General features: G+C 35.3%; 1 protein-coding gene across 1 annotated transcript in view; it reads right to left on the bottom strand.

Annotated features, from left to right (window-relative positions):
- ADGRV1 (adhesion G protein-coupled receptor V1) overlaps positions 1–17065 on the bottom strand; it is a 288101-nt gene that overhangs the window by 243506 nt on the left and 27530 nt on the right. The window contains exons 3-11 of the mRNA XM_065656969.1: positions 16109–16258; positions 15611–15706; positions 14431–14535; positions 12923–13036; positions 9212–9777; positions 7662–7932; positions 6535–6864; positions 2986–3162; positions 1680–1903 (exon numbers count right to left, since the gene is read on the bottom strand). Of these exons, the coding sequence (XP_065513041.1) occupies positions 1680–1903; positions 2986–3162; positions 6535–6864; positions 7662–7932; positions 9212–9777; positions 12923–13036; positions 14431–14535; positions 15611–15706; positions 16109–16258 (2033 nt within the window). The remainder of the gene's footprint in view (positions 1–1679; positions 1904–2985; positions 3163–6534; positions 6865–7661; positions 7933–9211; positions 9778–12922; positions 13037–14430; positions 14536–15610; positions 15707–16108; positions 16259–17065) is intronic.

Genomic DNA, 17065 nt, shown 5'->3' with positions numbered 1-17065 from the left:
CATCTTGTTTACTTCTTTTTCCATGCCAGAGCACCTGTTCCTTACTTCACTCTCTGACCTTGCCAAGTCTGGGAAAGCTGCTTACAGCTCACATGCTTTTTACCAGCCACTTTGTGACCAGCAGAACCTGCTGCTCCCACCACACATCATAGAAACAGAACAGTGGTCACATTTGTTCAGCTGCCAGTTCAATCCTCATTGCAGCCATCACCTCCAAGGCACGGCATGGGGTTACTACTCAAAGTAAGTGGCAGACACCTGTAGAACTGCCAGCTCGAAAAAGTCAACCTTTCATACCATCCACTTCCTCTATCTACTTATTTACTTCTTATCCTTCCGCCCCTATTTCCTGGCCACCTTACACAACCCCTTCACAACTTTCATTGTAATTTCTAATCTTATTATAGTTTCCCCCTTTGTGCCAGAGACACTAATGAGTTCCTTGAGATGAACCAGGAAAGCAGAGAAATACATGCAATAGTCTCCCTTTATTTCTGTCTTGAACTGGATTGTCTTTTCAACGTAGTGAGTAGCAAAGGTAGAATTAGATAACTCATTCTGCACTAGATGCCTCCACCAGCCAGCTTTCACAGAAGCAGGTCAATTCTGCAATGGAATAACAGCTTTCCTGTGCGACAGAGTATTATTCAAAACACAGGCTTTCGGAAACAGGATCAGCAACAGCTTCAGGAGCTGATTGCTGGTTTCTAGTAAGAAATCACCTTGGGTATCTGGTGTTGAAGCTCCCAAGAGCTATTTTGCACTTCCTATATAGGACAAAAATACTTCTGCATGAGGTAAGGACTGTGTAAGTAGCAAATGTTCAATGTGGACATTGCTGCTGGCAGGCTCCTATCAGTATATTTCCAGAAAAAGTGGAAAATTGTACCTTAGACTAGTAGGAGATAGTAGAAGTGGTGGTATTTCTAAACTATATATGCAATTAAGTTGCTGGAAGCAGGGCAGGGAATACACTCCTCGATATGAACTATTGCAAGTATTGTGAGTAGTGTTCACACGCAGGCAATAGCATCTCCTGAGGTCCCTTAAGGTTTTAATTATCCTGTAACCCTGATCTCGTGCAGAAGGGAGACTACAACACTGTGCTTCAGAAACACCATTTCTCTCTTTGTAGCCAACGAGTGTGGTAATGGTCACACTGGGCAATTTTTGAAGCCAGGAGTTGTGATGGAAGTATCTAATTATCAAGAGCAAGCAGTACGGAATGCACAGATCAAACAAATAAAAAGCTGATCTAATTCTGCAATGACACCCCAGCTATAAACGTTTTTTCTGGCAGAAACACAGTTATGTATTACTGTTTACTCTTCATTACAGTTTTCCCAATTACCTCAGTAAATATTACTTTTCTGAAAAGATACATGTTATAACCAAGAGCTATATCTGAAGATCAAAGCTGAAATAACTTTCTAAATAGCACACGTTATTTTCATGAAAATATAAACAAAATTAAGTCATTCGATGATAAACACAACACAGTTTCTTCCATTGATCTCCAAACAAGTATCCATACATAGTCTGAATCAAGGGCCTAATATTCCGTCAGGCACTTATCAACACACTACAGGCAATACCTCCTAATTAATACTGTGCTAATTTGTTATACATCAATTGAGTGTTACAACCGACACATACAAATAGAGACTAGGGTACAATACCTGTCCAAGGTTAATAACACAGTTTCATTCATTTCAGGTATATCATCAGCTTTAATAGTAATGTTGATTGTAGTATCACTTTGTCCGGATAAGAAAATGACAGAGCCATTAAAAGGACTTATATCATGATGTGTTACTGCCTTTTGATTGACACCAGAAGGTTTCAAACTCCAAAACACAGTTGCTTGACCATCAGTCCCATCTCGATGCAATGCAATGGAAACCTGTGAAACACATGAATCTGTTGTGACTTGTAAAACCAGATGCAGAAACAACTACCCCTTGCAAATTACCATTTGAATATGAACCTCAAAATGTTCAGCTTGTTTTTTCACTTGTACCTGTGTATATGATATGAAATCAAAGACAGTGTATCAATGCAAATATATACTGAATCTTAACCTCTTAACCATTTATCAGTTACATACTTTGGCAGTGGAGATGATAAATTCTATCACAAATCACTATGCGATGGAGATGGCAGATTCTTTATATTACAAACCATTAAGCAATCACAAACACAAAAAGCCTTGTATAACTGATTTAATCAATTTAGTCAAGACACAACCCAGAATTTAAATATAACTACCATAATTTTACTCTGGTTATTACAGTACAGTACAACGTGTACTCTCCTTAAGCTAATCAGCAGTTCTAGTCTAAGAATGAGAAACAAGTTATCTGGTCCAGGATTTGTGGGGAGATTTCAGTGAACTCTGGAAAAAAGTAAAAAAGTATGAAAACACATTTCTCCATGTGGTACTGCAGCACTTGGACGGATGGCAATACTTTTGAAAATAATTTTTTGTGTTCTCAGAAACCTAAAAAGCACACTTGTTGGAAATAACACTCAGCAAGCCAAAAAATGCATTCGCATGTAAGTCAGTCAGCTGTTAAGATACACAGATATTTCCATGCAATGTAGAAGTGATATCAGCCCTACTTTACACTACTAACTTTGCAGTTGGTAAGAGATTAAAACTGTCTGCAGCATCTTTTGTTCTGAGTCAACATCAAGACATGAATGGTTTTAGATGCTTACAAAGAAAACAAAGACCAAGCTCAATTTTCTGATAGTGACAAGCACATTATTCCAGACCTTAGTTTTAGAAGCACATTTTGGTTTTGGTTTTTTTTGTTTCTTTTTTTTTTTTTTTTCAAAGCAAAGCAATATTTGGGATTAGATAGAATTTAGAAGAAGGATTTTCCTAACATTAACTTTCAACTGTTACACTGAATATAGCAAACTTTGCTTTCTCCAAATATTTTTTCCATATTAAAGGACAATATAAAAAGGTATACTTACCACTGTAGCAGGAGAATCTTCTGGCTCAGAAACAATAATCGGAAGATTGCTGATAAAGCCTATTTCTCCATTTGCAATATCTGGAGTAATCTTTAGAGAAATATTTCGAATCTCACCTAATCTAGGGCTCACAGGTGGGACTAGAGGAATCCTATTCACCAGCTCAACTTTTTCAAGCTGTAGGAAAATGTAAGAAAAAATTGAGAAATAAGAAACCTTAGTATGAAATCAGAACAATTCTGGCATTTCAAAGTTTCACATGGAGGGGCCAAAACATCTGCAGAACAAATTTCTCTTACTGGCAATATTATTGTTACAAAGATGTGTAAACAGATGTGTGAAAGAAATGAAGTGGATATCGTTGAGCTTTGAATGGTCTACCTCTCAGACAAATCATGTTTGTGTACACAACTAAATGTATGTGGAGGGAGAATGAACCTTCTAGATGAGCTGATTCATTACTACACCTATGAATAACAGTATTGATTTGACACGTGGCCCAAGCTACTATCCTAACTTGGTTTTTTGTCATACATTGATAAAAATCTGCTGAAGTCACAGGAACCATAATAATTTACAGCCTCTGATGAAGGCGAAGAATGATCCAACCTTCTTTCCCTTCTTATATGACTTTAAGGACTTCTCTATTTATGATAACTAATACACTAGAATTGTACTTAGGATTGAAAATCAGTGTAGTATTTCAGAACAGTCATATTTTTGATGGTTTATTGATACTAAGAAGAAATATAAAAATGTTTACCCTTTCTTTGAAAGAGACATATCGCTCACTAACCCCAGCAGCATTACTGATGTAGTAAAGATGGTAGGACTTGCTTGTTTAAATATCTCTTTCAAATATAATTTATACCATGCAATTCTGTCTACATACATCATTACAATAAATGTTTCCATAGCTGATTTGCAAATAGTTCTGCAAACATTTCACTGGGACATGAACCTCCAATGACAATCACCTTTAACTCTCACAAGGATGTTTTTTGCTTGGAGTTAATCAGATATTATCATACTGTAAGGTTTTATTGAAGGAGGGGAAAGCTGCCTTATTTAAATCTATATAGTGATCATGAATCACCATTTCAACTGGTGATGTTAAAAGTCCTTCGATTCTTAAAACCAAGCTGTATAAAATACTTGTGTGGCATCATACTTTTATCCACTATTGCTTGAGTAATAAACAAAAATATTCATGCCAATTTTATTTGATGATAGATGGAAATGTTCTACAAATGCTGTATTCAGTAATTGATTCTCAACCATACTAGTTATTTATGGAGAATGTGAGGAACAGATGGTGGGACTGTTTGCTTTGCTTGTTTTCTAAGCTTTCTTTTAGAGTTGGATCTGATCCTGCAATTAACAGTACACAGGTGGACCGTTGTGTGGTTGTTAGCTCAGTAAAGTTTCCGAAATACTACACAGCTGAAACAATTCACTTAATAAAGTGCTTCTGGTCCCAGGCAGTAACTTTGAGATTAAAGTAATAATTAATGAAGAACAAGGATATTTTTATTTTTCTTTCAGTGTTTCCTCTTAAAACAAATCAGTTCATAAGGAGAAAAGAATGCATCGCAAATGGAATAATAATGACAAGTAGTTTATTAAATTAGTTAATCTTCCTGTCCATACCAAAAACTGCACCTCAGACTACAGTAGGTTATTTAATTGAGGGTATCACAGACAATGTTAATCTCACTTTTCCAGTTCCTCTATCCAGTCTTCAGTCATGTTTAAGCTTCCTTTCTTCCTCCTCTCCTCCTCCTCTGATTCCTGAGTTGATCCTTTATTGTGCCTAGTACAAACTCTGTAATCTTCTCATTCTAAACATGTTCACTGAGATTAACGTTTATTCACAAAGTAGAAAGATTGTCATAGTGATAAATAGGGGTATTTTTCTTCCTTCTCTATGAGTTTCTAAATGAATTTTCTATGCTGGAAAGCCCCTCTGATTTTGTTTATTCAAACAAAAAGATCTTTATGGTTCATGGAGAAAGTACAGAACACTGACCCCCCTCCGCCTCCCTGGAATCTGCAGTTTGAAAAGCCAGGCAAAGTGCATGCATTTTTAAATACTCATCATATGTGTGTCCTGTGCATAGTCCACACTGCAATGTTATTTATAATGTATCTTTTAACAGGGGCTTGGAATTAAGTATTTTAATTCTGTAGATCTTCCTGATCTTGTGCAGATGTAAAACACACTAGCCTATTCTAGTATTCCAGAAGGCAATTCCCAGTCTAACTGCAAACACAAAAGATTGCATACTAGTAAAACAATAACATGATTATGGCAATAATTCAATATTTTTTTTTCTCTCTTTCTCTTTTACCTTTTTTTTTTTTTAAGAGAATTTTTGGAGAACAAGGTGGGTCAAATAAATCTTTTCAAGATCCCAGAAGTAATGGAAACACCTTTGGTAGAACATAAGTTAAAGACAAAACCTGGCAATTTTAAATCTATAGATTTAACATCAACATCTCCATTTGAAAACTCTGAAGATCTCCAATTTAAAATCTAAAGATTAATTTAATATTAAAGATTAATTTAAAGGAACTGAGACATATCTCTCTGATTTGTGCTTTGGATGCACCAAGTCATCCCTTTCTCTATGTATCAAGATCACTACCTGGGCTCTTCGTCTCAGATGACCAGAGTGGCAATAGTTAATCACAGGAAATAGAGATTATGGAGTAGTCTTAACTGCAGATGAGAAAATAATCAGAACGAATACTGATAACAATGCCCAGGATCTTCCACAGCAGTATATCTGAAGAATACCTTGCTAAAATGTAAGCAAACTTGGTTTTTTCCAGTGAAAAATGAAAGCCTTCATTGGAAAGTGGAAATTCTTTCTTTAAAGATTTTTGCTAAAAGTCCAGTTTTCTGCCAAAAATACAGTTTTAGCAAATTTTTCCATCCAATTTTAATTAGCAGTGGTAGATTTTCCATCTTACACATTCATATGTGGAAAAAAAAAAAAAAGGAAAAAGCCCAAAGGGCCTATACAGGGATAAGCAGAAAAAATACTCTTCAAGTTCTTTGGCCAAATTTATACATAAATAAAACATAATAGATCTTTGACTATTTTTCATTTATATCTACTTGCTTGTAATGTCTAAAATTCTCCATGCTTCTGTAATTTAGTTTGAAGAACCCTAAGTTGGTTAAACTGAAAGCCAAGGGATAGGCAAATAAACATACCTCAAAAGATAACTAACTTCTGCAACACGGATTTCATTTTGTTAAATTACGTGATTAACACCTGAATCCTGTTAAAACAGTCAATTTTTTTTTAAATAGTATAAGTAGTAAATAAGGATTAGGAATAAAGCTCTTAATGTCATATTTTGGAAGCTGTCTCCAAGAAAGTTTTCCTAGCTACAGAGCTAATAACTTTTTCTTTGTTTTTTTTTTCTTTTTAACAGGTAGGATCATTTTAATTACATTAAAAGGGAAAGAGCCATTACTAAATTCTATCTTTTATATTACACAGGCTAAAAACACACCGCAAAACACAACTGAGATACCTGTACGAGGAAATGAGCACCATTTTGAAGAAATGCATCATTTCTTATTGGTATATTTAAAGTATCTTGTGTTTTTCCTTCTGGAAATATGAGAATACTTCTTCTAGACATATTTAGAATGCCATCTTTCGCTCTTTCAGGATCCAGGGCTCCAGCTGGAATATACAGTGCTGTATAAACCAACTGCACATCTCCAACTGTTCCTCTCTCCCTTGCAAAACTCAAGGATAAAAAACGCCCCATTGGATTACTTTCAATCTTCTGATTCTCCAAAGGATAAAATTTTATTAGACCATAAACATCATCGCTGTCCTGAATGTAAAACAGAAGCTGCAAAACAGAAAACAGCATCACTTACTCTATGCTACAGTTACCATATACCATATTTTTCGTGCTTTCACAGAAGCATGTCCTGACTGTCACCATACATTTTTGTTCTTAGTGAATTGGCACTCAAGAAAATCAGACTGACAGCCCCAAAATATTCTTTGTACACAAGCAAAGCAACAGTGACAGTGGCAATGTTCCCACTATGCATCTTCCATGTGCCAGAATGAGCTCTGAACAACTGATTTTTTGGTTCAGCAGCCGAAGTGAATAACTTTAAAATGTTTCAGATTGCGAAAAATTTCATTTTATTTACCAAGTTGATTCCAGCCATTTTTGAGAACGACAAAGTAGGGACTTGACTCACGAAACTGTCAGCAATGCTAGCCATCCTTTATTTAATGCTTCAGAGGTTACAGTCTTAATCACCAACCCCTCCTCTTGAAGCTGTTACTCGGTGTGAAACATTCCAATAATCATTAAGACAGCAAACGAGCAAGTGAAAATAACTTTTCTGCCTTCTCCTAGCAGGTGGTCCCTGAAGACGGCATCTATGCGATGCTATGTATGTTGGGAATAATCTACTGTATTAAAAAGGTCTGGCTCTGTATACTATACTAAGCCAAATACTTTGTATGTGGCTCTATATACTAAGATTATATGAAATATTAATTTGTTTGACTTATATTCAAGCCCAAACCCTTAAGTCAGTTTAGCCAATCAATGTTCTCAAAAACAGTAAAGTCCCTAATTATTACTTTTTAGTGCCTTTTTCAAAAGAATTCTAAAAGCAAACTTACCTCAGACGGTTCACTGACTTCTGCGCCTCCCTGTATTGTGTGAGCTAAGAGTTTCAGCAGGTAGGGTTCTGCCTCTTCTGGCACATCATCATCAATAATGTCCAGAGGAAGTGTCACCAGCATCTGCCCTTGATCCAAACATATCTCCCCAGTCTCCGGAGTGAGGTCTGTGGTCACAGGTGAGGGGTCGCTGCTGTTTCGGATTATAACCCAGGTAACAGAAACATTCCCGTGTGTTCCACCATTTCTTACAATCGTAATCCCTTCAAACCTGTGGTTTTCAATGACAATAAAACCCCACAATATGAAATTATAATTGATATTGGCTTGCTTAGTTATTGATTCCCTGAAAGAGTTACACTGACATAAATGGAATAGATGTTAACTGCTGCAATTGACATTTGAGTCAGGGCTTAGAGTTTGTGAAATCGTAACACACATGTAAGAATCGTCTTAGAGTGCTTACTCATGAGCTCTCTGTAATGTCTCTGAAGATATTTGTTAGAACTGATTTTGTTTACAGAGAGAAAGATACTGACAAGTGGAGACTCTGCATGTTTCACATTTGTCTTCAGAAATGGAAGTCAAATTTCAGAGAACTTTTTCTTTATTAACTTTCTACAGCATTTTATAAATTATGTCAAAATACAGTTGTCAGGCATGAACACTTAAATAATGATTCTGAATGAATTATTTGCCTCTGTACTGAAATATTAAGTTATCAATATTTCTGATACTGGACATGTCATGTTTCCTGCATCTGACAAGCACTATACTACAACAAAATATCTGGGAATCGTGACTTACCAACATTTAGAAAGCAAGACTTCTTTACTGTATGTAAGACAGATTAATACTGAACTGCTGGGCTCTACATACTATAAAATATTCTTTTGAAATTGTTCATAGTATGACAGCCGGATGCATTGTTTCTCAGGATGAACTACCATCAATAGCTAGCAGTGGCCATTTTTATTGAGACTGTCAATATTGTTTATCAGTCCTGCCTGTAAAATTTGTACAGAGCTTTGATTTTAACCTCTCTGTAAAATTACAAATATTTAAATTATTGTTAAGTTTAAGGTAAATATTTCAGTATTTCAGGGAGACACACGAGAATTTTTTTTTTTTTTTTTTTTTTTTTTTTTTACAAGAGACTGATTTTATATATAGTAAATACAAAGATTTACCAGGGAAAGAAGCCAGAAATCTATTTCCTACTTGCATGAACCGGTGTGTGGCAGCACCACAACTTCATTGATCCTGCCTTAGATTAATAGTTTTGCAGTATTCCAATAATGTGATTAAATACTTACAGTTTTTATATCTAGTTCATAAATGATAAAATATTTCCTGTATAATTAGACATTCTCACTCCCTTGAAATCATTGTAGATATAGTTGATAATAACAACAACACACTAGCTGATTTCTACATTTAATTTTCAGTGGTGATTTTATGATTACTTTCAATGAAATGCTAAGGATGCTTAACAACACAAAACAAATCTCTTAAACTGACTAGATACTAGATTAAAAGATCTGTAGTACCTTGAAATTTGGTCTTCATCAATGATAACAGTTTGAGCAAACAGGATACTGTTGATTGATAGCACTCCATAGGGTTTATCATTCGGTTGGATGGTGACGTGAACAACGTATGGATTAACCAAAACAGCATCTCCCTGCAAAGTGTCCTTAAGAAGCATAATCTGAAAAGTCTCAGCAATTTCTGGTATGGCATCATCAAGGATCTTAAATTTCATATACATTTCATGAACTAGAGGTGGGAAAACAACAGTTGTATTTGGCTGTAGATCTAGGAAGTCTACGTTAAGCTGTGCGTGTGCTGTTGTATCCCCAGTTATGATGGCATAAGTGACAGAGACTTCACATTCATCAGGTCCAATTAATTTTCCACTGTCGTCCCTACCACGGATCACTTGAATTGTCAGCACATCAGCTTCCTCAGGCACCATGTAAGCACTCTGAACAAATCGCACAGGGCTGTCATTTTTCTTAATAATTATCTGAACGGAATTTTTTGTGTGGTTGATTTCAGCCCCTCCCTCCACACTCCTCAGACGAACAACAAACAATTCATCATTTTCAGGTACCTGGAAAAAAAAAATGTTACCAAGTGGATATAAGTCACATTTCAAATGCATGCAGAACACTCTGAGAAGTATGTTTTACGTATTTTGCAGAAAAGGGAAATAATACAAACTTGACAGCCCATTTGATATTAAAACAAACAGGTGAGGAGTCTTTTAACTTTGGCTGAAATCCCTTCTCAAAACTGAGTATTTCCATTTCCTGCAACATACTTCTGTGCTCTGGTAGTATGACAAACAAAACGAAACCAAAAACTAGGCAAGAGTCAGAAAAAAATTGATCTTTCCAACTATGAGACTATGAGGAGATCCAAACTCTACTCTCGGAGGCCACCTCTATTTGGAAACAAGTGTTGCCCCTGTTATTTAGATTTACATCTTGATTTCCTGATGTTGACACTGATTAACCTCTGTGCATCCTGGAGGGAATACAGAAACAACTTACAAACACAACCTACCTTGGCCCGTCTATTCCTATACGACTGGAAAAGGAACACAACCTGCATTCAGACACAGCCACATCCCTAGAGAAAATTTCAGCCACAGATCTGGGAAAGTGTTTTCTGGTGCTTAGCAATTGATTAGCCTTTGGAATTTCTACAAGATGATTGTTTAAAACTACATTTTACTTTCAGCTGTTTCTTCTGCAGTAACTGATGTGGCAGACAACAACAAATGACTTGTAAACCACAAGTTACAGAACTTAAGGATGAGATTTTTGCTTTATATTACTACATTTTATTCCCCAATTCTTGATCTGCTAAACCTATTTAAGTGAAAAATAAGGCTGATTTATTAATAGCTATAGGTGAAAAGTAGATCTTCAAAAATTAGTTATGATCTCTGCATCTCATCTTTCCTGTTGACTCTTGGAAACTAGTCTTATTTGCTTCTGAGAGGAATTCCAGGACAAAATTACTTATTTTTTGCTAATAGTTAATACTCTGTTATAAAGTTGACAAATCCTTTTCATGTACTTTTGTTTACTGAGCTAAAAAAGCTCTGAAAACCCCGCTGTCCAATACTTCTTCTCTTTCACACTCATTTGTTAATTGGCCACCCTCAGATCCTTTTCTAGGGCTAAGACATCAGGCATGCAACTGCTTTTATAGCTGATGCCAAATCTGTCCCTTGTTCAGTTGGTGGCACTTAAACTTGCATAGTGCTGTTGACCAATGCAGGATTTTTTTGTCAATGTGCGATTTCAAAGCTTTCAGTCACCTCTCTCCTATACTGAGATACAACAGTTATTTTATTGTATCAGAATAGATGCTAACTTACGTTTCATTTAGTTCACTAATCAATATGCCATCTTGCACCATAAAAATATACATTTAAGAGACAGCCAAAGTGTCTGCACAATTACAGTTGTCGTTTACACCTTGATATCTCACATCGATCGTGCATTCTGGAGTTCTTAATGGCACCATGATTGACCAACACAAAAACCAGTCAAACTTCAAAGACAACAGTATAAAGGATTTCCAGTGCTGCCTTGCCTTTTTCATTTCCTCTTAACAAAGCGGCCATTATTCCTTGCTAAAAAAAGAAATGTATACAATAAAATTACTATAAACATAGTGCTGTGGAGATCAGATCTGCAGTCCCCTAATTTCTCTAGGAAAAGGGCTAGTCAATTCAGAAAAATACTTGTTCCATTGTTCTTCCTAACTTCAGATCTTAAAAGCTCAAACTAAGTTTTGAGAGTAACATTGGATTCCTGTGAATTGCATCATCATCATCATCATCAAAGGCATTTTACACAAAATTCAACTTCCATGTATGACTGTGAAAGACTTTCTCTGAGTGGACCAGCCACACCTGTAGAAATCAAACTTTGAGAAATGGAACTTTCAAAGCATTTCTCACATGAAAACAAAAAACACGTCCTCCTAAAAAGCCGAAAGATTTCATTCTATGCTTAAGTCACAGAACTATCACATCTAATCTGAAAAAGATATTTCTACACATTAGTCTGGCACAATCTCTTAACATTAAAAATATATGCAAAAAAATTTCCTTTAAAGTTGCGCACTTCTGAGACATGCACTTTATCCCTATGATTTTTGTGTGTGTGTGAATTTCCTTATTAAGTTGCTCCCCATGATATTTAATTGGTTTTTGGTGCCTCTATTTTCCATCTTATCCTCATTATAAAGAAAAAGAAAATAAAATAAAACCGTGGGTAAGAAAAATGAAAATCTCAAATTGAAAAGTAGAAGAAAATTTTCTGTTTACTCTGAAATAAAAAGAATGTCTCACAACATATGAGGATATTTTTTTTGAAGACCAATCCAAAACTTCAAAATTATTAAATATCACCCAGCGTTCATGCTCTTTGCTAGATTGCATGTTTCTTTTAGGAATCTTATATATTTTTAGAATAATTTTTGAAAATATGTTTATACCCAGAAACATGTCTGCATAAAAACATATACATTTTTTCAATCTATGTTTTCTCTGTGAATATTCGATGTGTTATATTCTTTCTTTAGTGGCAAACATAACATGTCTGCTCTTCACATGAGTGAGAGGCTTTTAACAAAGAATAAACTGGATTCTTGTGCACTGAAGACAGAGGAGCTGCACCAGCATCACTGAGGAGGTAATAATAAATTCACCATGTAAGCAATGTTATGATCAGGTTCCTTTTGCCTAAACAATTAATAAAGACAAAAAGGAGAGCCTAAGTTCATTATGCAAACATAGCTTGATTTGCAAGGCAGACAATTAAAAGATTAAAAGGCAGACAATTAAAATTAAAAGAAATAGAGAAAAGTTCAATATGGGAAGGATAGTCTAAGAGATAAACCTATATCTAGTCGGCAAACATCCTCCTTGGCCAGACGACAAGGACCTTTCCTGATTATTTATACACTTACTGCATTAGCACCTAACAGGGCTAGTCAGAGCGGCCAGGATATGTTCAGAAACTAAAAATATTCACTGATGAGAATTACAGAGGTCACATTAGAAGGAGTAAAAATGAGAGGTCATAGAGCCAAAATTTAACATCACTTTATTAAGCAAAAGCACTTTTAACCCTCTTTAAGCCAAGCATTTTTGTAACTTAGTACTCTAAGTCTCACCAGAACAGGAATTAACCTTCTACACATCCAAACCAAATACAAAGTCAGCTCCTTCTTACCTGATCATCAAGCACGGTTAAATTATAAATCAGCATTGATCTCCCAGGGGTAAATGTAATATTTGCCCTGGCTGGACTGAAATCTTCTTCAGCTGGGTTTGGTCCATTTTCTATCTGCAAATAATTGATCCGTACAATAAGAAATACATAAACCAGGAACACAAATCTAGTGCAAGTGCAATAATCAATATACAGTGTGTGACATGCATAACAAATGACTACCTCTTCAGTCATCTCCTGCTCACAGGCACACAGATTCAGTTTTGAAAATCTGCCTTTTTTTGGCAGATGGAGTAAATCAGAGTAACCACTCTGAAGAAATTATGTATCGCCAGAAAACAAGGAACTACTTCCATATGGGTCTATGAGGACTCTTTGGAGGACTCTACTGAAGCATAATTGACTCTTTTACATGACAGAAAGGAAATTCATTATAATTTAATTTAAATCACTAGTATTTCATAATAAATTCCAAGACAAAATAATAGCGGTTTCTGATTTTGTGTCCTTTTTATCTTGATGTGTTATGAAGGATATTACATTTAATAGTGAAAGCTAAAAGACTAAGAAGCCACTTAGAGGCAAAATGGTGATTTTTTTTTAGAAAATCTTGTTAATATTTTTCAACATATAAGCTATACTGTGAAACCAACCTGATTAATTATACAGATAGTAAAATTTAATAGACCTTAAAATAAATAGATCTGAAATAAATTACACAGATAATCTCATTCTATACTTTAACTATACATGCTGTATTTAGTATGCAATAAAATCCAGCAAAAATCTTTTCAGATTTTGACAGGCCTAGATTAAACCCTTGATGATGTATAAAACTAGACAACTGATAAAGAAATAACCATATGAAAGAATTTGTATATAAGTTTCAAGTATGTAGTAGAATCAGAGCTAGATAAGAATAGATAGATAGATAGATAGATAGATAGATAGATAGATAGATAGATAGATAGATAGATGAAGGCAATAACTGTATCACATTCAAATCAGGTACATAAATAATGGCCTAAATATTCAACATGAGTGGTTTCATTTCTGGAGATTCAAACTGCAGTCTTACAGATACAGAATTTCACTAAATACGGAGCTATCATACATGTCCAAAGGTGGCACAAGCATTAAAGATTCTCTCAGATGTTTAGTTGTAAAATACAGATAAAGTTTGAAGAAATATTAAATAAGACATTTCTTACACACTTAATACACATTGTTTTCTGGTAATAACAACTAATGCTGCCTCAAATATCTTCCCATATGACAGAGAACACTCAGCTTTCTCTAGTACGTCCTAATTTTCTCTTAATTACACAGTCAGATAATTACAGTATTTTCCATTTCACAGGTAGTATCCTTCCATTTTATGAAACAGGTTTCACAAAAGTCGACAAAGGTATTTTGCCTCTCTTTTATAAACACTTCAATAAGTTACGATTTTGGCTTTACAGTTTCATCTAACAGACAAAGGTATGAAGCTTTTTTGATAAACTCACCTCAAAAGTTACGATGACTGTCCCATAGGTTCCCCTCTCCCTAATTAGAGTGAGAGGCACAAATTCATTTCTGCCCCTGGGCTCATTCACTGTGATTAAGGCAGACTAATGAGGAAGAAAAGAGACAGGCAATCAGGCACAGATCAAATATCACAGCAAAAGGAAGAAACCGTTGCCATAGAAATACCAAACTCCCACAGACAAATTAATCCAACCTACAAACCAGTCCACTGATGGCATAGATTTCCTAGCAACCAATTAGTTCAGCTAATAAAAAGCTTCAAAGATTTTAGTTTAAAAAATTATAATAAATTATGCAAGTAGAGTGTTGTGTTTTGGGTGGGTTTTTTTTGTAAATTAACACAGTCAATATACACAAAGCACTGGCATATTAGCACTGGTATTTATAGGAGTTCCTAACCCCATTAAAAATAGGTTTTCTCCATTAAAAAGTCACTTATTGGATAACTAGCTATAAATGGAATCTGCCTATCAAACTGTTGTAGCTGAAAGATATAAAAGAATTACACCAGTTCAGGGAGCAGCATGGCTTAGTGCTGGAGTGCTAAAAATTTCTCATGTTCTTGTGCTTTTTCAGGAAATTCCTCCACAAAGATTAAATTGTCATAATGCTGGCAATAAGGCACAGTTTCTCTTTCTATGAACACAAACTCTGTATTATTGCAAATATCCTCCATGTCACTAGAGTCACACCTGGGTCTTATTCTGGAAAGGTGCTTTACAATGTTTATATCATGATACTGTTCTCTCAAGCTTGAGAACTACATATGAAATTGCTCACCGAAGATGGGAAATGTATATATTCTCAAGATTTCCAAAGTGCATCTCTAAGTTTCCTACGGTATTACTCCTCACTTCTTCCCTACTATGTTTAGATCTTATAGATGAAAAACAGTGGGACCAAATAACTTTCAAAAGTTTTATATTTAAGATAAGCAACATCGATATTCATCCATGTGTGAAGGTGTCAGACTACATCTCAAAACCTAAAAAAGTACAGAAGTATTAAAGCTGTATACATATATTAATTACATGCATATGCACGAATTACCTCAGAAACAGTTCTCAAGGGATACAGTTGAATAACTAACCAGCGTATTTGAAAATTTCACCCTTATGTTTTCTAATATTTTCATCAGTATCATATAAAAAGCCATACCATGTTAAAAGAAATTATCCCAAAGGCATTGTCATTTGATAAGATTGTTACAGAGACAGACTTGGGTGAGCCAAGCTTTATCCTTGCAGATGGTTTCTAAAATTAAAACAAACAAACAAGATATTAAATATTGTGATGGGCAAAAACCACACATTTTTATTATACTGTCTTTTAAGAGTGTAGCCTATATCAAATTGTAGGTCTTTTTCTTATACATTACAATGAAAATTATTTAAGCAAATAGAAGATACCAAAATAATTCTTAATTATTGAGGAAAGATACTGTATACAGTCAACAACAAGGTGCTTGAAACAAACTTTGTAAATGATTACTCATAGTTTGGCAATCTATTAATGACACAATAGCAATAGGGAACTAAGTATGAAGCATGTAGCACTGCCAGGAACCCCACATTGAAAGCTATGGAATACCACCCATTTACGCCAGATTACTCACCGTTTTCCAGGAAACAGATAAATTGAAAGATTGAGACTTACTGGTAGCGTCAAGTAAAATGCGAATGTCTCATCAGCCTCCGGAAGATCATCATCACAGACAGATATATACACTGTTCGGTTTGTTTCTGTGTCGGGTATAAATGCAGCTGCATATGTGTCAAAAAAGTCTCCTGTGTTTTCCCCATCAATCTGCAATAAATACACAACTAAATGCCATCTTCTCCTTCCCCACTCTCTTCTATAATATTTTTCTGAACTCGTTTAACACACTTCATACACTCTTCTTTGGACAGAATTCTTCCTGCCCCTGTTGTCATATAGCTAATTTCTGGACAGAAGGTATAGATAGCCCCTTGTATCCATGTTGAGTTACCAGGATGAAAAAGGAAAAACAAAACAAAGCAAAACAAAACAACAATCACAATACTTTATTCAGAATAATTTATGACTTCCTGCCTTGCAATCGGTTATGTTTTGCATACTGCATCATATGATCAGGCTTTTAATGGAAAAGCTAGTCCTAGCACAGACCTGTACACTTCATAATACCCTAGCTGAATTAAATTTACCTTAAGATGTAACACCCTCTACCTTCCCGTCTAAGTCTAGGGACTAGAAGCAGCCTAGGCATTTAACCTAGATTAACATTTTGATTGCCAATGCTGGCAAGATGAGTTCTTCTATAATGAGCAGCCCTGCTTTTATTTCAGTCAACAAAAGAAAATCCCACTGATTCCAATGTAAGAAGGTAGTTTGAGGCGAGATTACAAAGGCAGCAGTGTCAGGACAGCAAAGTTAAGTTCACAGCTGGAAGCTGAGACTAAATGGAGAGAAACAACTCAACCAGCACAGCTGCCACACCTGAAACTACCATCCTCACAGTCACTAAAGGTTTCAACGAACCATTGTGAAAAAGGCTATTCCTCATTTGAGAGCAGTGAAATTCGAAGTTCAGTGAAGAGGAAGTAAATTATGGAAGGTATTTTTGTGGCTCTC

The sequence above is a fragment of the Caloenas nicobarica genome, chromosome Z, assembly GCF_036013445.1.
Source record: "Caloenas nicobarica isolate bCalNic1 chromosome Z, bCalNic1.hap1, whole genome shotgun sequence".
NCBI lineage: Eukaryota > Metazoa > Chordata > Aves > Columbiformes > Columbidae > Caloenas > Caloenas nicobarica.
This window is presented reverse-complemented; position numbering and strand designations above follow the sequence as displayed.